The sequence below is a fragment of the Poecilia mexicana genome, unplaced genomic scaffold, assembly GCF_051168715.1.
Source record: "Poecilia mexicana isolate PSO_F unplaced genomic scaffold, ASM5116871v1 scaffold_13, whole genome shotgun sequence".
In the NCBI taxonomy this organism is placed as follows: Eukaryota; Metazoa; Chordata; class Actinopteri; order Cyprinodontiformes; family Poeciliidae; genus Poecilia; species Poecilia mexicana.
This window is the reverse complement of record NW_028263382.1, coordinates 1,629,084-1,652,951: the sequence shown is the minus strand read 5'-3', so window position 1 is coordinate 1,652,951 and position 23,868 is coordinate 1,629,084. Positions and strand designations below refer to the sequence as shown.

The following is a 23,868-nucleotide window of genomic DNA, read 5'->3' as shown; positions in this document are numbered from 1 at the left end:
AAGCAAAACTGGAACTGAGGAAGAGCCTGAAGGAGAGGACATGAACAAACTAGAGTCAGCCAGAGCAATATCCTGAGTTCAACTTCCTCTCTTTCCCTGTCTTCCTGTTATAGACAAGGCTTACTATGGATATGAGGTTATTCATCCATCTTCTCTTGGCCAGCACTAATAAATGAAAGCCTAAATCTTGTATCGTGATCTTTCCTGGGACTACCATCACTACTTCATTTTTCCAGATCCCTCTTTCATACAGCAGGCAAACAAAGGCATCAACTTCCCCTTGTATCCAGGGAGTAATTTATGAGGTGCTGACAGTCTGTAGGGAGGTAGCAGAAAGAGACTTTTACTAGCAACTGCTCTTTCAGCGTCCTGAATTGTGAATGTCCCTTCAACGATTAGACACACTTTCTCCACCTCCTGGGATTATTGTTCACCTTAAGGTTTCATTCCATCTTTTATTAAGTTCTAATGTTTGTTTACTCGAACCTCACTTCAGAACAAAGGAAACAGCTGTTTGGTTTGAGCACTGTGCAGATACAGAACACACTTGATGTAATTGAGTATATGCACAAAAAAAATTGTAAATAATTGTCCCAGAATATCTGATGTTGTGCAATGATATACCCAAATGTTAAAAAAATCAGTATTTAAAGTGGCTTTATTATGTATTTTCCAGGCAACATGACAGCGTAGCAAGCAGCACGACATTTGAGAAATGGAGAGAGAAAAAGAGAGAGTGAGGGAGCCGACTTCTCACTTCTTTCCCTTTTGGTGCTCAGTTCTCACTCTCAGTGTAACTCCTCTTCTCACAGTAGGATTTTGTTTTGATTAGCATGGCAGCCTTGTGGCAAATCACGTGTGAGGATATGGGATCCCACACAGGGAAAAGGTGCTCTGTGAGGCAGATGCTCACCTAGAGACTGCATCTCCAAGAAGGATCTTTGTCAAAATGGGTGGAGCGTTGTGGAAATGAGCTGAGTTTTGTGACAGGAAGCGTTTAGGCACCCCTGAATGTTTGACATGGGAGATTCAAGGATTCCTCAATCATACATGAATGAACCAAAGCAACACTCCAGGTAGGTTTTTGTTAAGGGACTAACATAACATGATCTAAAGCTCAAAACAATTTATTTTACCTAATTCAACTTTAAAATTCAGGAAATTTTACCCTACAAAGGACTCTGCCTTCCTTACATCAATGCTTGATGGAGAACCAACACTAATCTGAAGGAAAACATAAAAAGCACATTGAATCACAGAAAACTGTAAAATAGCTGAAACACTGAGTGCCTTTAAATCTCAACTTAAAACCCACCTATTAAGAGTTGTTTATGGAACATAAACAACAATTGGGATTTGAATCCCAACCCGGGTTCAAGCACTAGGAAGAAAAGGGGTGCGGGTTGGAGTCCCCCCCATTGTTGAAAAGGAGTGCGGGTTGGAGTCCCCCCCATTGTTGAAAAGGAGTGCGGGTTGGAGTCCCCCCCATTGTTGAAAAGGGGTGCAGGTTGGAGTCCCCCCTGTTGTTTTAAAAGGGGTGCAGGTTGGAGTCCCCCCTGTTGTTTTAAAAGGGGTGCAGTTTGGAGTTCCCCTCACCCCCGCTGTTTTTTTTTGTTTGTTTGTTTTTTTTCTGCCGATTCGAAGGGCAGAACTTCGACTCGGAAGGAAATTTAATGTTTTTGATTGTTTATTCAATGTTACATGACTCTGTGTTTTTGTGTTTAATGATGTAAAGCACTTTGATATGCCTTGCTGCTGAAATGTGCTATACAAATAAAATTTTATTTGATTTTGATTTAGTAAATGGGTACTGAAAACCAAAATGAACTACCCTCTTTTTGCCTCCATCTTTGTTTAATTTATAATAATTTATAATAAAATTAAACAATTTGTTTATACTTACAGTTAGTTTTTGCTACTACCTACACCAAAAGAAGATAAAGAAGATCTTCAGGTACATTTATTATCTGCATGTGGTACAGTTGTTGTCAACTACATGTTTTCAATTATTTTAGTAAGTCCTTGAGTAACTGTCAGTCACTCAAGGACTGAAAGTCACAATGTTGTTTTCATTAGTGTTATAATGAAAACAATAATGCATTGTTTTTATTAGTGTTCTATTCAAAGGCCAGAGTTGAGCAGAGGTGAGGAAGAGTGTAACACCAGATAGTCCACTTCTAGACTGATCAGCAGCAAACACGTTTCACTGTTCGAATTTGTTCTAAGGCCACACAGTAATACCAGATCTTCCTACTGTTGTTTGATTGCAACCATATGGACGTCCCGTTGAAAGTACACTTTCTCTGAAGCGGTCCTGACATGCTAAATAATCAAATAGCTTCCTAATAAATTTGTCCCAAAGTAAAACAAGCTACGCAGCTTGGATGTGTTTGTGAGGTGCGGGGCCTTCAGTGATAACCAGAGCGGGTTGGAGTCCCGACTCCTCACCTTTTTCCCCTTTTGCTGCTGTAGGTCTTGTACTTTCAGGTAAGATCTTTAGGCTAAGATACATGTCTTTACAGCATCTTGTAAAAGCAGATTCTGTCATTTTACAAGTAGCCTTCAAAGCTTTTTGTAAGGAATTATTTTGTGATAGAACACAAAGTACTGCAGGACTGTCAGGGGGGTTCTTCATTGTTCATTTTTAACAAAAGAGTGGTATGCATGCTTTCTTCTCCCTTTTTACTATTCTACCCCCAAAGAAAACCCAACACAACAAATTCCCTCAAAAGTCACAGAATTAGTTCACGTGTTAATCATTTATTCTTGGAATAAACCTTTCTCTTTTTTTAGAGAACAAAGAGCATCATTGAGGAAGCAAGAAAAAGAGCAGACAGGTCAGGGAGAAAATGAGGAGAAGTTTAATGTCACAGAGCTTTGTTCAATCCATTTTCAGAAAACAGAAAAAAAAAATGTAGTATACCTGTAACTAAACCATAACTGTTGGACTGGGCAGGGAGAGCAATAAACTGAAAAAAATGGGTAGGAAATAGATAAAATAGGTAGGAACAGATAAACACAAGGAGGTGCTAGAGCACCTGACGTTTTTCCTCTGGACAAGAAAAACACTACTGAAATCTTGTTTTTTTATGTTTTTTTTTTTTTTTTTTTCAGTTTATGTGTGGCTCAAGACCGCATATGATTTGAAATAGGTATATATACATGATGCTTGTATTAAAAAAAATCTCACATTACTAAAGCAGCCAGCAGTCCTTGTGCCGTACAATCTGTCATTTTTATCCACTTGGGCTCCTGCCTCTAACATGCCACTGGTTAGGAACCATGATAAGTCGGTTGCAGAGATCTCCATCTAAAGTGGGAGAACCAGTTTGTTGTTCTACTGTTGGACTTGGAAATAGACACGTACAAATTCTTCATCTTATCTAACTGAGCAGGAGCTATTCTGTGAAGAAAAATGCCTAGATGTTGAAAGGTGGTAGAAACAGAAAATCTTCTTACCTTCTTTTCTGCAGTTTTGCTAAAAATGAAAAAGTTATTTTTCCTCCATGCATGCCAGTCTCTCTTTTTTTCTTTTCTTTTTTTTTTTGCATTTTTAATATTTTATGTCCACTTATGTAAATTTACTGTCAGAAAATAGTCATCCAAAAAATGTGTCTTAGTTCTTAGAGACTTTTCTGTTTTCCCCTGCTCCTTCCTTTCATGGTAAACTATTACTACTGTGACTCTGCACCTCCCACATACTTGCCAACATGCTTTATTTATTTATTTTTAAATCTCTCTTTTGGCATTGCAGGCCGTCTTTTACATTTGTCCTGTATTTCATGTAATCTTGGGATAAATGCAGATTGTCATTAGGCTGTAGGTTATTCCACCCCTTCTCCATGCTATATTTTTAAAGTTTTGGATATGAAATGAGGCCACAGGATGTTTCATCTGATCAGGATATGGAATCCACTTTGACAATCAATAATTTACACTATTTTTCTGTATTCAATCAAATGTCTACAGTAAGGAACCATGGTTACTGGAGCCCAGAAAATGATATCTACCATTTAGAGATAGATATCTTTGTTTTATTTGTGGTCATAATCCATTATATTTTAAAGGAGTCAAAGGGCCCAACTTGGGTTCCCAATGAGAACAGAGTGTAATGCAACAGTTCAGATAATACTGTTCAGTTGAAATTAACTCCATATGACATTTCAGCGTTTTGAAAACAAAATACTTTACTGCAATAAAAAAAATAACAGTAACATTTTTGTTAAACTGTTAGATTTATAAGGAGTTGTATTTCCCTTGCACTGGCTAAACTTCTCAATTCTTTCTTCCTCTTGAAGCAAAGCTAAACCACCCCCCCAGATCTCTCCGAGCAAGTCCAGTGGAGGAGAGTTCTGCGTTGCTGCCATCTTTGCCTCATCCCGCTCCTGGTTCCTCACAAATCCAAACATGAAGAGAGAGAAAGGTATGAATTGAATCAAACCCAGGTTGCACAGGACAGTTTTAGCCTCCATAGACAGACACTTTTTAAACTACTTTTGAGCTTATTGTGCTTCTTGGTAACTAAGATCCATTAGAATGTATATATGGTTGAATTGAAATTGTTATTTGCAAAGTGCCTTGAGACGACATTTATTGGGAATCGGTGCTATAGAAATTGACCAGAACGTTTCACATGTCTGTTGTGTGTTATTCATGGCTTTGCTTCACAACATTGTCACAGATCAGACCAGGCAGTCAGTTGTGGACTCACTGTACATAATCAGTTGCTATGGTAATGTGGTGGAGCATGTCCTGGAGCCTCGGCCAATTAGCACTGCACAAAAGATTAGCGACGAGACTCCGCTGGAGCTGAGCACCTCTCCCAGAGCATGCTGGAACTTAGCCAGGTAACAGCTTATTTTCCACTTTCTCTTCCAAAATGTGTTAGAATCTTGTTTCTATGGATTCATGTTGGATTACGGCATTTCTCATGTAGGACTCCGCAGTGGAACGAGTTGCAGCCACCTTTCATCTCCAACCACCCACTGGTGCTGGCCTCGGATCTGGTTCAGTACTATCAGTATCTCCTCGCTGGTAGGTTTCGCAGTTGTTCTTTTTACAAAGACTCCTTCATTGCCAAGTGAATGACTGAAATCCAGTTTTGTTTCATTGTTTTAATATTTATTGCTGTTTTAAGATTCAGAATGCATCCTTTGCAACAACTGTGGTCCTTTTTGGGCAAAATTGAGATACAGTATACATTCCCTAAACAACATCAGCATTTGACTTAGATAACTGTCAGGTTAGTATGTTTTGTTTAGCTTTGGTGAATGTAACCTTGTATATGTGTTGTTGAAAGCCAGTTTCCAGTGTGTTCTCGATGCCACATGCTGAGGAGAAACCATTGTAGTTAGACCCGAGTTAGTCAGATGGAAGATCAATCAACCATGAATACATCCTGTGGCAATTCCTTCATAATGCCACATTCGAACCAATTAGCTGACACCCTAAATTCCCTCATATTCAGTAACAAGTGCTGAGCAGTGAGGTCTGTGGTTTGCTGTCTTAGAGGTCATGTAGCACGGATGGCCACGCACAGATTCAATCCACCCCCACAGGAATAGGATGGCGTTTTGAGCTCACTCCATAATTATAAGCATTCAAAATGTTTAATTAGTTTTAGTAGGCTCCCCAGGCCAAGTTGTAGCTGTACACAAATCTTTTGACTCATACCCATTGAGTACTGCAGTGCTTCAGGTCTTACTGGTAGGATATTTTGTCAAATTAGTGGTAATGGTCTCCCGTAGTGTCAGAGCAATGAGAACGCGTTGGAGTGACGGGCTCGGGCGTCAGCTTTTTCCACCATTCTGTGCCAGCATGAGTATTGAAACTGGCTGCATAATGAGAGAGATTCATTGCATTAACATTTACATCCAATTAACAATAGCCGGATAAAACCACTGTGGCTCTTTATTCCCATGGTCAACCAAGTGTGAACCAATGTGAGGTCAAGATGTTATAAACATAATTGTTCAACCCCCTACGCATTTCCTGCTCTCTTGCCATTTACCCTTTGGGTCTGCATCCTATACACCACCAACAACCGAGTTTCTCTTGGACTGCCACCTTTCATTTCTGCGCTTTGCACCCAGAAAGAGACTCTCAGCATCCTGTTTCTCAGCATGTGTCCCCTTGCCAGCTCTCTCCTCTGCTGCTCCCTCAAGGGCTTGGCAGCCTAACTGAGAAGTGATCCAGGAGAAAGAGTCAATTTGACCTTAGGAGGAATTACAGCAGCACCATAAGTTGCTTGTCCAAGTGCCTCTTGCTGAGCATACGGATTAGTACGTTGAAAAGAAACAGAAAAGACACTGTTCTAACTTGCAGAACAAATTGTGCTATCTAGGTCAGATTTGCATTGGCCAGCAATCATTACATTATGCTGTATTGTAGGAACAAACAAGAAAACAGGAACATTTTACAGCTAAGAAGCTGGAGTACTGGTGAGTCAAAGTGCCAATAAATCTGCCCTGAACCTAATTGTGCTGCAGACACATCTTTTCAGATTGTCTGTGGAAGGTAAAACGTTGGCAGCTTCTGATTGACAGGCCGTAGTCTCCAGTCTCATGGCTCTATATTGGATGACCCAGCCTGATTAAAAATGCAGCTTGTAAGAAAAAAGGAATAGGAAGGGAGGAGGAGAGGAAGGCCCAGGGTCAGACCAGACCGGAGCCTGGAGGACGGGAAGATAAAAGACACCAGTGGCGCCACTTCATGGTCACTATCTCCACCTGTCCATCTGTAGCAGCTACTGGCAGCACTCAGCCCTGCAGAGGATGGCAAGGCACAGCAAATCTTTGAAGAGATAAGGAAACAAGAGAGACACACTGTACACTCAAAAGGAGATGAGATCCAGCACTACAATCTGGCAGGCTTGGGGCAGCTTTTTAGTGTTCCAGGAAGTTTCTCCTGTTTATTCGTGAGATTCATGTATGCAATTAAAGACTCTCCTTTATGGCAATTACATTTTTTTAAAAAACTTCAGGTGTCACAACTGAATATTAGGAGATTCTGAATAAGTCATCCTTTGTCCAAGACTGTCTTTTTTTCATACAAACTTTTCTCTAAGGATTATTTTTGCTCATGAATATTTTACCCGTCAGTCCACAGCATGTGTTCAGACACCTCTTCCCCTCATGACAAACTTTGCTCCAGAGCAAACAAACCAGTGAATAATTTACCACCTGAGTTTCTGCCTGGCTCCTGATTGTGGCAGAAACCGAGGTTATGCTTTATGGCCACAGGGTTACTACTCTCTGTCATTTAATGTGCTAATTGTGGAGACTGGCTGACTGGCTGGCTTGCTTGGCAGCTCTCTTAGGACTTTGAGGCCCATGACAGCCCAGCCACATTTGCCTTGTCAATAGATCTAATTGCTCTGAGAAAGGGGCCAGAGTGAAGGCTTTGGAGCATCAGGCGTTTGGTAAAGAGAAACCCTGGCGCCATGACTGGGTCAGTAATCAAAGAGAGACAGAGAAAGGATGGGGTAAGTGCAGTGCTTGGCTGAATGAAGTAACTGTCAGTCAAATACACCTTGAATGATATATAATGACTAAGCTATTCCACTCTGTCACCATGCCAGCACCTGTCTGCCACAAGACTTCTCAAACGAGGAAAGTGAGAAGCAGGACAGGTGGAGCAGTTGACTGAGCCAAGCCAGACATGTCTGGCAAACAAGTACAGTAAAGATTTGAAGATTGCTCATGAAAGATAGAAAGTGGAGAAATGGAGAGAGCAGGTAACCGAGACAAGACAGCTCACCTCTGTTTGCTATGCAGCCAGCTCTGCAGATCTATCAGGTTGTTAGCTCCTTATCTATCTCTAGAGATCACCCTGTCCGGCCCCGGGCCCCCAGGCCCCTGGCCCCAGCAGGCTGGGCTACATCAATATCTAGGCAGCCTTTGTTCTTGTTCTGACTCCCTGCTTCACTGCTCCGGTTAACAGGCCACTGGCTACCAGCTTTCAGCCCAGCAAAACACCACTTACTGCACAGTCAATAAAGAGTGTGTCAGAGACATCTCTGTCCCTCGACAGTAGACTGGAGCTCACATCATGCTTTATGTGGGTATAAACATAATCCCAGCATCAAACGACAGGTTTCTACATCACAATGGTTCCCATCAGGAGATGGTTGGCAGTTGTAGAAAATCCACTTCAAGCTCCTCTGAGTTTAAACTGTCAGAAGCATTAAGGTGTTTTCAGGTTATTTAGTATTTGTTTTTCTAATTTACTTTATAATTGTAGCTTTATTTAGTCTTCTGACAGTGAAAACAAGCATCTGATTGTTGGCTTTGCTACAGCATTAAGAGTCGAGGAATAAGACAGCCTAGACCAGTGTTGGCTTGTTTATTGATTCAAATTTCTGCATTCTTTTGGATTTTGTCCTCTGACTCTTTTTTAATCGTGTTAAGTGCAACCGTTTGTGAAAATTTTAAAAATCATTTTAGTTTTTATCATAAGTCGATTCAAAATTATATTAAAATACTGAATAATACAGTTAGGGGTGGGCAGTGTGGACTTGAAATTTGATCATGATATTGTGCTGTACTATTGTGATAATAAATGTGGAAATAAAAATGTATTCCTTCATTTTTAGGTGACTGTATGACTAACTCCCATTTGATTTCCAAAACAACTTTTATTGTTTATTTTGTTTACTGCTAAGATGCATAGTACACCACTGGCTCATATGTGTGGGCCTGTCCCGCCTGGGGCTGCAATGCTTCGGCTGTACTCAGTGCGATATGACGGTGAGCAGTGGTGCACACCGCACTGACCAACAGCATCTAGTAGCTGTAACACCTAAAATAAAGTAATTACATCTGGATTTCTTTGAGCTTAAACATTAAACAGACCAACCTTAAAATGGCCATATTTTCTTCATTTAAATTCTTTTATGTGTTTGACATTATTGGAAGGCTTACATATATATATATATATATATATATATATATATATATATATATATATATATATATATATATATATATATATATATATATATATATATATAGTACGTTGTTTGAATGTGCTGTATCCAACTGAAGGCAGGCAGGGAGTTGCAGCATGCTGACATACACCTCACTGTTGACAAACCTTACTAACCCACCTAGTTGAAACCCGATCCAGCCAGCCCACCAAATGCTTCAGAGCATCAATAATTAATTTGGGAACAGCTATTGGCCTCAGGGGTCACAGAGCAAAGGGAAAAATAGGGATGGTGAAAGTCGGAGAGCCCAAGTAGGAGGATGGAGGTTATCAGGGAATGCTGATTTTGTTTAATAAGTAACAATATAAAAGCTTAGTTCTTCTCTCTTGTTTTTTTTTTTTTTTTTAATCAGCTAGCCTTCTCTGCCATTTTTTCCACTCACTCTGCCCTATCTTCATAAGAGTGCTTGCTCATCCTCTCATGGACTGAATCTCTATCTCAATATAGAAGTGCATTTGTAAGATTTTCCATTCAAATCAATATTAAAATAAATTGAATTTAAGCAAACTTTTCTGGTTTTAATTGCTGAGGATTTTCAGTCTATTTGCCCTTGAACTTTTTTATTATATCAATTATATTAATTACCTATTGTAATTTAGATATTCTTTATTTTTCTTTTCTGCAATGCCCCTACCACCCTATGTGAGCTCTTGCACAAAAAGTATTCATCAAATATGGTCATCTTGGGCAAGATGGGTCAAAAAAATTATTTGTATACAGAATTTTCATTTACTTGAACTGTAGCGTTTTATAAAATCTATAAAACTTTTGAGATTGTGGTACTGCACACCTGGATATAGTTGTTACTTTTGTAGTATGTTGCATTAATCACTAAAGAAACTTCTGAAGGATGGAATGTGTTAAATGTGATGCCAAATGTAGAAAATTCTCTTCTCTTATAGCGCTACTATAGTTCTGGATATTCTCTGTTTCGCCGTCTGTCTTCCTCAAATGTTGTAGTGGCAACAAGTAGCAATGTTTCCCTGTCAAAGGTGCACCTTATAGTACGAAATTAATAACAGAAGCTTATGAATAGCCAAACAAAGACAGTATGTTTCAGTAACAAGTTTCTCCTAGAACCTGAAATGGCTCAGATTTGCTCTGTGACCAAGTTGAATTCAAACAGTTTTTCCTATATAAAACATGGGGTGGTGTCTTCATGACTTCAGCTGGTATGTTTGTCAAAAATCACTGTTTGCTTGGAAATTTATGGTTTTTTGGGGGGGTCATTTTTCCATTACTGCTCTAGTGATTTGTTCCTGGTTTTGCTGTAGTGCATCACAACTAAGGTTGCACTGATTGAAGTATTCTGGCCAATCATCAATTATTGATCTTCAAAAAGCCTGACCTACTGATTCTAATTTTCGCTTATACTGATTTTTTTTTTTGTCTGAAATGTTGCTAAATATAGCAAGAAAGTCGCTGAGTTGGCATCAGTAGGGTGCATAATGTTAACTGTTAACATACAGATTCGACCTGGGCAGGTCTGTCAGTCAGGTTCTCTCATAACAGAGCAGAAGAGTACAGTGGCTGATTTTTAGACCTTTGCCAAAGTTGATAAGATCAGTGGATAAAATCAAATTCACATCTCAGTATCGACCAATGACCGATATTCGAAAACTGAGATAACTGGGGCTGATCTATCAGCTGGCCAATTTATTGGTTCACCACTATCTACAACCTCATGTGGCCCTTTAGTGATGAAGCTTCCCAGTGATGTAGTCAGGGCCTGCTGAGATACTGCTTAAAAGGAAAGAAGAAATCTGTTCATGATCTAATATATTGAATATTTCTTCCTGTTAGTGGCTTGAGACATGTTATGACTAGGTGCTAGGTAATTAAACTCAGCTGAATTGAAGAGCAAGGACAGTTATGAATGGTGATTAATGATCAGATGATTTGATTACTGACTCTTACTGATATTAATAATTGCTTCAGTGGGAGTTAGGTTTGTTTTTGTGTTTCTTAAAAGAACCAATATAAGTAAATAATAAGTATGCTAGTCATTACCAGATTTTTTTAACAGCTTTGGGACATATATTGATCTACTCTGTCTATGTAACTTAATCTTGTTTTTATTGTCTTTTCTATCCATGAACACTTTTCAGATTTTATAGACGCACATAATACTGCCACTTGAAAATATATCAACATTTTTGAGCTTTACATCATGTTAGTATTAATAGTATTAATCTCTCATCAAAAACATACTTGGAGTGTTGCTTTGATTTTTTTTATGCATGTTTGAGGAATCCTTTTCTCTCTCCTCGTAGCCATTCTGATGGCAGATATGCTTGGTTTCACCAGGCGCTGACTTTTCCATTAAGCTCCTCCTCAGAGCTGCATTCTCCATCCAAGCTTCCGCTGCACAGAGCACCCATCCCCTCACCCATTCAGCTCCCCCAGACTAGCGGCAGCAGAAATTAACAAACATCTGGTGGAACTGCGAGTTCCCTGAGCTTATCGTAGGATCTCTGATTAAAATGTTGTTAAAGGCTCAATGGAGGGTTGTTGTTGTGATGACGTGCTGAAGGCGGAGTGTCAGAAAGATCAGACATAGATCCATTTCTCAAAGAGTTCAATTGCAAAGTTACATTTCTTTTGATTCATGTGTTACATATCCAGCATTTTTATAACAACTGAAGATAGTTACTTGATTGTGCTATAAAATGGCAATATATGCCTGAAATGCATATAATACTTCCCCTTTAAGGTCTTCAGTCAACCCATTTCATTTCCTAGAATAGTATTTCTGCATTTGTTCTTGCCATCACATTAGACAAGTCTTTTATCTCTTTCTTTGTCTGTAAAAGGATCAAGCACCACCACTTTCACTGTTGAGTAGCTACACAGTTCTTTTTTCAATTATTCACACAGCGAATGAGGCCAGACCTTCTAATTCCATCGGGACATGTGTGAGTGTGTTGGGTTGATGTGTGAATCAGAGATGATGTGACATTCACTGCAGAGGTGTCAAACACCGTACTGCCTCCATTAAGGGTGTGTGTGACCACCTGGCACATGTGTGAGGGGATAGACAGGGGTGCCTCCTGTGCTCCAGATGTGGACTTGACAAGTTTATTAGCCATTCTTGTGTTAAACAAACCCCATCCCTGTGGTGGGAGATGGAGAGACGACTGATTCCACACATTAGAGCTCATTCTCCACGCCTGCTTATTCAAGCCTGCAGGAGTCCCATCTGTCTCTGGGTCTCTCTGTCACTCTCTCTGCTTCGCCTTTTCACACTTTACTGTACATTTGCCTTTTTACACACACAGTCATATGCCTGTTGGAGATGAAAACAAACAAAGAATTGTACTTTTTCCTTTCCTTTGACTCTCAGCCCAAACATTAGCTCTCATGCAGTCAGCCATGTGATTTCAATGGTAGTTTATCTAAGAAACCCATCAATCTTAGGTGTCTGTACTGGCTCTATATATCAAGCTCTAATAACACTGTAAGTTTATAACTTGCTTGACAGCCTTTTCCTTCTAAACCTGATAGTTATACAGTAAATAAAAATGGTTTGTTATATATTTCTTTTTTTATCTAAAATCTACTCCATGTCTTTTTTTATTGATTTTATTGAATATGAGAATTAAGAATAGCTGTTTTTGGAGTGTCATCTTGTTCTGAATAGAATAGAATGGAATAGACTTTATTAGGTGACAAGCTCCTCCGTTAAGGTGTTAGTAAACAATGAGTGTTATAAAATGTATAAAAAATATATACGTATATAAATCTGATGTTCTAATTTAAATATAAAATAATTAATTCATTAAAGTCAATAAAATAACAAGCATGCACTTGGATATATGTCAACCTATAAATAAATCTATAAATGAGACCAGAGAAATGTGACCTTTATTACATATGTTAAAATGTTTCTCAAACAAAAACGCTAAATGAAACATTATTAAATCATTTCACATTTCAAAGGCTTTTATTTGCTATTAATTTAAAGTGGGATGGAGAAGCAGGATAATTTGTAGGTTGTATTAGGATGTAGAGCTTCAACAGTCTGGCATCTTGGATGTCAAAACTGATCTCCATTTCTTTCATTTGTGCTGACCTGCTGATTTTGATTTGGACCGAATGTGCTGCAGCTCACTGATGGAGGAAATAGTTTTTAATCCAACTGAAAATTAAGTAATAATGAGATTATGCCCAAGTCTCATTGAAATATATGTGACAACAAAAAATTAATCACACACATTCTGGTGGTTTCTATTTACCAAAAAAAACATTGAAACATTTTGATATAGTCCATCCATGCATCAGCTGAATCCACCACTATGGTAGGGCTGGTGTCTGTCTCCAGCGGTTATTGGGTGAGAGGCAGGACATGCTCTGGGCAGGTCTCCAGTTCTTCACAGCACAAACTACTACAGAACAGTTGGCACAACAGTCATGCTTTTGGTCCAAATTTGCCTGGTGATTGAATGGAAACATAGCTAATGATTCCAGTCCCAACGTAGCTGTTTTTTTTAGCATTCAGTCTGTTAATAAGACTGATATAGTCACTTCAAGTGAACTCCTACAGCTTTGCCTGAGCTGATAATATGACTGTACCGTGATAGAGTTAAATGTTCACTTTGTACCTGTGCAAACTGCAGTTTCTAAGTAAATAAGTGTTCGAAGTTAATTATATTGCACTTAATCACTAAACAATAACCTACAAACAACCTGAACTGTCCAACAAAAACTGTTAAAGTGTGTTTAAAGTTGCACAGTGTGCCACACAGTTTTTCCCGCTGCAAAGCATTTTGGAATGACTGGATTGCACTTTGAATCATTATCACAATCACATTGCCAGAAATCAGTCAAAAATGTTTTGTTTCTCTTAATGTAAGGCAGTTTTTCTCAATTATTTTCTATCACGCTCCCACTTGGATCATACATTTTTTCACAACCCTCCCCAGTACATCTCCCCAGATTGAATTGAAATACTATTGTGAATATGATAATATTTAATAATTTATCTGTACTAACACGTCTCCCCCAGCAACTCATGGTTGTTTATGCATGTTTTATTTTCTCTTCTTCTTCTTCTGCTTCTTATCCTTCTTCTTCTTCTTCTTCTTCTGCTTCTTCTTCTTAATCTTATTCTTAATCTTATTCTTATTCTTCAGGGATTCCTCCCAGCAGCCCGGGTCCAATCACACGTCATGAGTCATCCGACAGCTTGGCATCAGACCACAGTGGCCAAGACGATGAAGAATGGCTCTCTCAGGTAAAGCTTTTGCCTCACCCAGCAACGCTCTGTAAAGGTTGAACAAGCAGACAGTTCCATCACTTCTGTTGTTGCACAACACCCCCCCCCCCCTTCTCTCTCTCTACTTCCTCTTCTGAGAGGAGGGAGATGTTGCTCCCAGCTCTCCGTCTAACGGGTGAATTGAGTTTCCTAAATCTGCCGAGATTTACCCTACCCAGAACTGAAGTAAACTCTGTTTAAGCTGGGTGCGAGAAAGACTAGCCTGGTTTCTAACGACCTCCATCCAGATGTCCCACCCTTTTTCACCCTGTGAATTAGCCAGATAGAGTAGCCCGGAATCAGCTAGTTTCACAGAGCACACCTGTTAACGGTCGCTCTTTCTCTTATTACAACTTGCACTTGTTATTGAACCAGGTTGGTTTTAGTGACTCGGGCGAGTCCCAAGGGTGTTGTTTTAGTTTTGGCTAAAAGCAACCTATAAAACATTTTCCACTTTCTCCTCCCAGAATCAAACTTCATAGCTATTTTACAACCATCAAAGAACTTTTGTGTCTAACCTTCTCTTAGGTACGTTTAAAGTTTAGCAATAAGGCCTTAAGACACCTCCGCTCTCCCATCAGTTCCTCTTTCCACCTGACCTTTCACCTACCATCTACCTCCAACACAACATCAGTGACCTTTAGTTACAGTTACACATTTCACCACATTTCAAGTTCAATGTCAAAATCACATTTATAACCTTTTAGTTTCTCTGATTTAGCATTCACTTATAATTTTATAATAACCATTACTTATTAGTTACTCTTATTATAATCATAATGTGTTATTACAGACATTTCTGAAAAGAAACCAAGAATAATTCATTTTTCTAATTATTTGACACCATGTTACAGTTACTTGTTTCACCTTTAAGTATAAGACTAAGTGTAAATATTCTTATAATCAAACCAACATCAACCACCGGTTAAACCAATATTAATTATCGGCTTAATCATAAGTTATCATTATTAATTCAAGGATTTTACTCTGGGTTTTATTCAATTACTCAAAACGTCTAGATTTTATTCTTTAAACCTTTAGAGCTCAAAATGAGCAGTCTGAACTATATTTATTCACTGCAGGCTGGAAACTTCCTCTTTTTCCAGGAAACCTGCTTTTCCTGTTTCATAACTCTCCTTCTGTCAGACTATGGTTTTTTTATGATTAAATAGAAAAAAAGTAGAATTAAAGCAGGACACAATAACAACACACACAACCAGATTAATTTTATTACCGTCTGACTCTACTGTTGGGTCTTGATGTCACCTGTGTAATCAGTTTTAAAGATAACTTTATTTATTGTTATTATTAAACTAAAATCTCCAGCATGGGGAAGTGGGATGAGCTCGACTTTTCTCGACACTTCTCACATGTCAGGTACGACATGGTTGTCCTTTATTTAGCTTTCAGGGACATACACTATCTGTTCCTTCTCCCACTGAGGATAAGGAACTTAAAGAATTTGAGCTATATGGAGTTTGTTCTTTCCTTAGATTTTAAAGGAAGAACTTTATACTGCATGTAAAAGAACATGCCTTACTTTTCATTTGAACTACTACTACATACTAAACTTTAAAGCTATTTCAGTGAAAATCTTGTAGGAAGCTGTATGTATTCGCCATAATCTATTTTTACCTTAATATGTTGTAATTAAATGTTTAGATGTTCTTTCTAATATCGTATTCAGAGTAGTTACAAACATCCTAAGGAATACATCAACCAGTTCCCAATTTTTTTCCTAAAGGACTGAGAAATCTGGCACGTTCACCCTGGTCTTTTCAGCTTGGTTAACTCTCACAGGCCTTGTCGCTCATGTCGGCAGGTAACCCACTACATTTTCACCATCAATAATTCCAATGCATGCATAATTGATTGGCTAAAATGCAACCCACTTAGCTTGCGTAGACTCTGGTTTATGTCTGCTATGATAGTTTGCCAGGAGCAGAACTATCCGTTACACTAGCCTGTATTTGAGCAACTTCCTGTCAGAGTAGCTGTAGGCCTGCATGCATCAGTAGAAGATATCATGGTACAAGTCTTTTTACCCTTCCAGGGTTACTTGTTAAAACCTTTTGTGGATGCTTTGAGACTGTCAGTGAATTAAGGATAAACAGAGTAAACTAACTGTGTTCCTGTCCCTCGAGATTTAGGATTGATCAGCCGTCCCCTAATGGAATGTGAGGTTTGTGACCCTCAGTGTGAGTGCCTCAGCAGGCTGCTGTGTGGAGCCTTTTCCTGCCCATCATTGTCAGTTGCTCTTAAGTTGGCTGTCAGTAGACAACAAAACCTTCTGTCCTGACAGAGTCCATCAGGGGTCGTTATTTATTATCTGTCAGTTCTAATGTGGTGGGGAGGGGTAGACATACAGCACATTACAACGGCTGAAGTTTGAATGTGTTCTGTTTAATAAAACACAGTTTCAGGCCGGTGACTCATTTCCAGCTAATTGAATATATACTGATAAGCCATAACGTCGTGAAAATTGACAAATAAAGTTACTCATAATTCATAATATCCTCTTAAAGAAAACGCTATAAGCTTTCGCCATGAACACAAGAATTTTATGGATCCAAATTGCTTCGGTGTTGGATTTGAGTGCCAAACAATGTCTAAATGTGCAAAGCATCCTTTTATTTTATTGTAATGTCCTCAGGAGCCTGCGTTAAACAAAACATTATGACTACTACAATACAGTTTATCTAACAGCATGACAACCTGTCATGTGAAATATATTAGGCAGAAAGTGAACATTGTTCTGATCCAGAATCATTGTTCATGAACTAGAATTCATTGTTCATTGAATTCTAGTTCTGGAATTCCTAGTCCTAATTCCAGAACTAGGAATTAGAGTTAAGACATAAGATGGCTAGCATTGGCAAGACAAAGGGGCAAGATCATCTCTAAAACTGCAGCACTTGTTGGATGTACCAAGAAAAGAACATTAGTGAATCAGTGACAGGGTCCCAAGTGGTCTAGGTCACTGAAATACATAGCAAACAAAATGTGCTTAAAGGGGAAGAAATCCAATTGTAGCTTAAATTACTGCAGATGTTTGTTCTGTTAGAAAGGTGCAGCTTGATGGCAGATACCACAGCAAGTCATCATAATGTTGTGGTTGATGTATGCTTTGAATGACTTATGCATTTGATTCTCTTTATAAAAGCAGTGTTTTTCAGGGACACTGTGTGTCAGGCAATGAGGTATTTTCTCAACATATTGAAGCGCAAAATTAGACCCCAAATAGTCTAAAGCCCAGGAAGATGATCGCCTCTGGAAGCTTCTGTTGGCTGCTTTGTTTTATAGGGTTTGATCGTAATTTTAGTTTTATAGTCTTAAGTATTAAAACTATATCCTAAGTGTCCTTAGCATTTTATAATGCTTAGGACAAAGCATTTTAAAGCATTACAAATGGCACAGAGGATAGTGTGCTATTAAATAGATGCAGTAGTTTTTAGCTTTATTAAACATAGAGTTTAGGGCTGCAACTAATGGTTATTTTAATAACCAGTTACTCTTATTATTTTGATAGTCGGAAAAGACAGAAAAGAAAATTGGCATATTTCATTAAACCACTTTATTTACCAATTTATTTTATACAATATTTTATTTATATGATATTAGAACGATGCAAATAAACTAAATTCTTTTTTATAAAGTAAATAAACATTATTGTCTATAAGCAATAACAGCCTTCCTTTACTGAACTGTTAATCATTTGTTGCAAAGGATCCACCTGCAGCTACAAACAATCCTAAGATCAACGTGAAAAGCTCAGGCCTTTCTGATTGACTTTAGATAGATAGATAGATAGATAGATAGATAGATAGATAGATAGATAGATAGATAGATAGATAGATAGATAGATAGATAGATAGATAGATAGATAGATAGATAGATAGATAGATAGATAGATTTTGTCTGGGTTAAACATATTTACAGACAAAGGTTTTTTTTGCTCTCAAATGAAAAATGTATATACTTTTGGAACAGTTTTGGCTGAAATAAAGCTCTGAGTGTGTTGTTCTTCATCACATTGTATTTTTAGAGCCTATATATTCCAATGAATGATTATTCAATTACTAAATTAGTTAACAATTATTTAAGCAATCAATATATCACAATAAATCTGATTAATTATTTCAGCCCTAATAGAGTTTGCTCTGAGTTGCTCTGGGGATTTTTAAAGGATAATCCACAGTTTCTCAGCAGCTCTGACCAGTGTGCTGTGCAGTGAAGGGTCTGATGTGATGTAATGATTATGATGTTACCTCTGATATTCACAGGTGGAGATAGTGACCCATACTGGCCCCCACCGTCGCCTGTGGATGGGCCCCCAGTTCCAGTTCAAGACGATTCACCCATCAGGTCAGACCACAGTCATCTCCTCATCATCCTCAGTGCTCCAGTCCCACGGCCCCTCCGATGTACAGCAGCCACTTTTGGACTTTGACACAGATGACCTGGATCTACGCAGTCTTCGGTATATTAAAACCACTGAGCATATTTTGTAATGGTGTAATGGTAAAAATTGCTCACAACACAAGACGAAACACAATATTGTTTCTAACACGATGGGATACAATGCCATTTTAACAGTATTTTAGCAGAAGATAAAAAAAATTCCTTATTTCTTTTGGTTTTCACAAATACATTGAAGGTTTCAGAAGGGCTCTGTAATCTGTGTGGAACATTTTAGTCCAGATAGGACCAGTTCTCATGTTTGTCTTAATTGAACTCAGTCCTAATGGTAAAACAGGATGAAAATGCTCTTTTTTACATTTTTGAATCTAGTATAAAGGTTCTTAAACCTCTAAGTGGGTTATAAATAATCTTTGTCTAATATAGAATTAATCAGTACAAGTTGGACCATTCCATGTATTTCAGTTTGAAGTGCAGATGATCAAAAACAGTCTCAATTAGTGAAAAATCCTTTACTGTGGAGATGAAGGGAAACTGCTATTCACTAACTTCAGTTGTGTTAGATATCCCAGTGCTTAAAATCATTCAAAACTTGTTAATCACTTTGTCAAGATTTCTCTTGTATCGGATGCCCAATTGTTGTGAGTGACCACAACATTAGCTTTGTTGTGAAAGCTAATGGTCAGACTGTGAAAAAACATAAGGCAACAAAAATTACTTCATTTAATTCTTCAACTGAGTTCATAGATCAAGAGCTACTTTTATACGATAATAAATGGAACATTTACCAACATATATGATGTGTATTGATGATTTTGATGATGGCACTCAACAAAATGTAATGTTTGCTTCTGGTTTTTCAATTGGCGACTGTATTTTGTTTTGAAATGAGATTTTATTTTTGTGTTTTTGTGATGTATGGCACTATGAACTGCCTTGTTGCTGAAATGTGCTATAAAAACCCGACTGATTGAATGATAATAATTGTCTCCAATAAAGTTGCAAGAATGAAGTCAATCTATCACCACTGATCTCATGATCTGGGGTGTCAAATAATAAAATAATAACTCGCCTTTCTGCTCCAGATGAAGTCGTATGCTAACACCAACTGGGTAACAGACATCATCTAATATTGTGATGTTTTAATATCACAGGATAGCATTACATCTCTAATGAGGACAAACTTAATCACCAATTAACATATGTTGATTAATCAATTAATTAACATATGTTAAATGAATCAGTTAAACGTGTTGTTTCATCAAGCAATCAATCAAGTTTATTTCATTTCAACAACAAAGTGTTCAAAGTGCTTGACATCCTAAAAACACAAAAATCAAAGTTATACACCAAAGAGTTACATCAATAAAATTTCAAAGATTAAAAAAATAGATAATTCAAGAGAAGCATTTTAATTTCACATCATAGCACCTGAACTTGAAGAAGAAACTGTCATCTCAAACTACATAATACTTTAAACACATCTGTATAAAACTGAGCAGCTGGATGTCAGACTGTCATATGTGTAAATGCTATGAATGTTTTTGTTCAGAATCCAGCCAGTACGCTCCGAGCCAGTCAGCATGCCCGGTTCATCTCGGCTGCTGACCGACCGCAGAGGACAAACCAACATCATGGATGCCGGCTCAGGTAGGAAGCTTCCTGTCTTTTCTGATCCGGGGTCCATCATTTGATTTTTAGTTTGGTCCTGCTCCTTCCTGGTTTACTGTGGTTGGTTTCATCTAGTCTTACTTTCTGTATCACCTTCATTTTGTTTCACACCTGTGTATCCCGTCGCTCTCATCAGTAGATGCTGTCGGAGTTGTTTGTGATGAAGGAATGAGAGAGTGTAACACATTTTAATCAACACGGGTGTCATAATAATTGATCATGCTACACAATTTTTTGGAATCTGTCAGAGGCAACATTGTAAATAGAAACCTAAATATGTACATGCAGATGTAAAGTTTCTTATCAATTTGTAGTCATCAACACGTTTCTGGCATGTTTCTGGGTCAATACTTGTTCTCATCTTCACACACACGAAAGAGTTGGTGTAAATCAGCTGCTTGGAAGAATGCATTGATTCTCTTTATGGGGTCTTAGTTGTCCATAAGCCTAATGTTAAACTGTTTACATATTATAAAATCTGTTCTGATTTGTTTAGGATCATTGTCATGCTAGAAAACCCAGCAAGTATCCACGTTTTTACTATCTAATCACTGATAGGTAGATGATGAAAATCCTTCATCCTTTAGTATCACTTCCATCCAATAAACTCCACAGCACTTGATAGGTCAACCTCTCTGTGACTCCTCCAAAGATACATTTTGTCATTGTGATCATACTGTTTACTATTTACCTAAGCTTTTTATATATAAAAAGTCATATAAAACTTTTTATATGACCAATTTCTGACTTTAAAAGAAATGGCTTAGAAATCTTTAGATGTAAGGAGCCAAAATAACTCAAATCTCATGACGTAATTTCTTTCTTACTCACTGTTTTACATATTTGTACAGTATATACAGGAAATTGATTAGTAAAGTATTTTCAAAGTTAAATGGCAACATTTGGACAACATGCAAAGGATCTATATTATAAAATATGTCAATCAACTCCACAGCAAATGTCACTATAGCTATACAGACCCGTTGCTGCGTGACACCTGTCCCTTAAAATACGGAACCATCCCGTATTTCGCTGTTAAATGTAGCGTCCCGTATTGAACCGATATGGGATGCTATCGGTTCACTTCTTGATAAGGATCAAGAAGTGGTCCCTGAGTACTTTATATGTTAGGCTGCTCCAGTCATTGTTTGACTCATAGTGTTGGTGTTGTGATATTGTGCCCAACTGCTTTCTGGGTAACACATACTAACCGAGACACTGCTGCCGCAGCATCAGTACAGTTTACTGAAAAACAGGTTTTTAATCATTTAAAGCAAAATTATTAGTGGTTGACGTTAACCTCTTGAATTAGCGATTAGTTCACTTAGCATTACTAACTGCAAACACAAGTCTCTGTAGGTATTCCCAGCAGAATGCAGACTCTTATCTCTTATCTCACAATTGTTTGATATGGATGATGACAAGTAGAAGGTGAAAGCAACAAAGCAGAGCAACTTTGTTGTAATTTTCACAGCCTCCATGGTATCTACTGAAGTCAGCTCTTCATCAGTTGGACAAGTCAAACCCAAGTCATACTGTCAAACAACCCCTTTTTGACCAGAACCAGTCAAGTCTAAAACAACCATAGCTTCTGTGAATTGTGGAAGAAACAAAGTGAGCAGATATCTGCCGGCTGTAGCTGCAGAATGAAAGCTAACATGCCTCCGTAGAAAATACAGTGTCATAAAGCTTTTGTACTTCCTCTGACTTCATGTTTAAATGCCACTCTGATTCTGAAGGTCTTCTTCCTTCAGTCAACCAGATGATTCCTCTGCAATGCTACTGGAATTGAGCCAGCTCTTATTTTGCGAACACCAAGACCTTCGTTTGAGATTGTATCATCCGCGGTAAGGAATTCAAGTTAAGCTATTTTCCTATTTATATCCTGTTATGCCAGTTATGAATAAAATTTACTTGAAGGCCATAATCTGTGTCAGCAGACAGGGCAGGTACCAGACATACATCAGCCATGTTTTAGTTCCTGTATTTAGTTTACTTTATCATTAGTTTTTGTGAGAAAGTCTCACACTTTCTCTCATATTTCTACTTTGTATTTTGATTGAGGGTTTTTTTTTTATTCTGTCTTTACCTTTAATGTGAAAAAGAAGCTTTGAGTTAAAACATAAATGCAGTCTAATCGGAAGATGATCAAGATATGCCTTTTACTCCCAAAATATAATGCTTAACTTCAGAAAGTGTATGTTTCAAGTGTACGCACAATGATCACTAGTTAGTGGCGAAGGAGTTATCACCTATTGCGTGACATTGTGACCCGTTGTCTGGCGTGTCAGGGCGACAGAGGAGTGCCTGTGGCGTCTGTGCTTTTATCTGCTGTCTTGTCACAGATGCTTCTCTCATCTGATTTGGCCTCATGCTGACACAGAGCTACTACTGGTTTCTTCCCCCAGGTGTCAAAAATACTGAGAGCCTGTGTCACAAATAGGTGTGTCACAAATAGTTGGACGTCAGATAGTGTCTTTTGTCCTGCGCCACTGTCTGTCTTTCAAAAGTTGGCAGTGTTTGTGGCAGATTTATTTGAGATCAAAATCTTCTCAGAAGACTGATGACAGAAGATTTAAGGCCTCACTGGAGATGCTAGATGTCAGCTTTTGAGAAGAAGAGCTTTTGCCACAGCCACCTGTCACTGTGGCCCTTACAGATCCTCACCCAGCTCTACTGTTATTCTTCCACCTCCATGTACCTCATTTCATCCTCTGAGAATCATATCTGTGGTTTTTCTGTCTCCAGTCAGTGACAGAGGAAGGCCGAGGGATGGAGGTGATGCTTATCGCTGCGCGCGCGTGTGTAAATGAGTGCGAGACTGTGTGAAGGGAGGCTTCTGTGTTGTGTCCTGCCTCTGCCATGGCGCCGTCTCTTATCACACCACACATCTCTTTTGTCTCACCCCTTGAAGAAGCTGCCTGTGTGTGGCATACCAGCAGCAGTTTGCACTAATACTTGTTCCAGCTCCAGCTCTTCCAATCACATTCTGACTAGTTGGATTCCATTAAGAGTGGATCACTCATATTCAGCTCTTTCTTAGCTTTAGAACATCTTTGAACATGTTCTAAAGGCTAAGGGCTAAACTTTAGTCTCAGCACACTGTGTGTTTAGGTGATGCTAACTGCAGTGTTTGAGACTGTGGAGAAATGTAACTCCATTATTATTTGGTTCTCTTTAGAACTTTAATATCATGTCAACTCATCAAAGTTAATTTACTAGTACAGGGCAGTATAGAGCCTGTTTGATCAGAATCAACAACCTATTTATTAATAGAGACATTTTACCCTTACAAAATGTGTTTAATACTGCCAAACCAAACCTATCTTTTAAAAATACGTTAGTTTATATAAAAAAAGATACAATAAATTGAATAAATATATGAATATTTATTTGATACATGTAGGTTAACTAATTAAACCTATTATGTAAAATTTGGCTAAAATTTAAGAACCACAATCTAATTTGTCTAATTTGTTTATTAAAAAAGGTATAATAAATTAAAGTTCACAGATAAATATATTAACATGTATTAAAT

At 38.2% G+C, this 23,868-nt stretch overlaps 1 protein-coding gene and 1 long non-coding RNA gene across 3 annotated transcripts in view; one reads left to right on the top strand and one right to left on the bottom strand.

Moving 5' to 3' along the window:
* The window catches only part of LOC148155655 (uncharacterized), a 233,950-nt gene extending 218,360 nt beyond the window's left edge, over positions 1 to 15,590 (bottom strand). The window contains exon 1 of the long non-coding RNA XR_015764989.1: positions 14,759 to 15,590. This is a non-coding gene — a long non-coding RNA (uncharacterized LOC148155655). The remainder of the gene's footprint in view (positions 1 to 14,758) is intronic.
* Positions 1 to 23,868, top strand: part of bcas3 (BCAS3 microtubule associated cell migration factor) — a 357,170-nt gene that overhangs the window by 97,958 nt on the left and 235,344 nt on the right. For both annotated transcript variants that reach the window (XM_088011438.1, XM_088011439.1), the window contains exons 17-22: positions 4,299 to 4,423; positions 4,682 to 4,847; positions 4,937 to 5,034; positions 14,119 to 14,219; positions 18,524 to 18,720; positions 20,212 to 20,309. In XM_088011438.1, the coding sequence (XP_087867564.1) occupies positions 4,299 to 4,423; positions 4,682 to 4,847; positions 4,937 to 5,034; positions 14,119 to 14,219; positions 18,524 to 18,720; positions 20,212 to 20,309 (785 nt within the window). The remainder of the gene's footprint in view (positions 1 to 4,298; positions 4,424 to 4,681; positions 4,848 to 4,936; positions 5,035 to 14,118; positions 14,220 to 18,523; positions 18,721 to 20,211; positions 20,310 to 23,868) is intronic.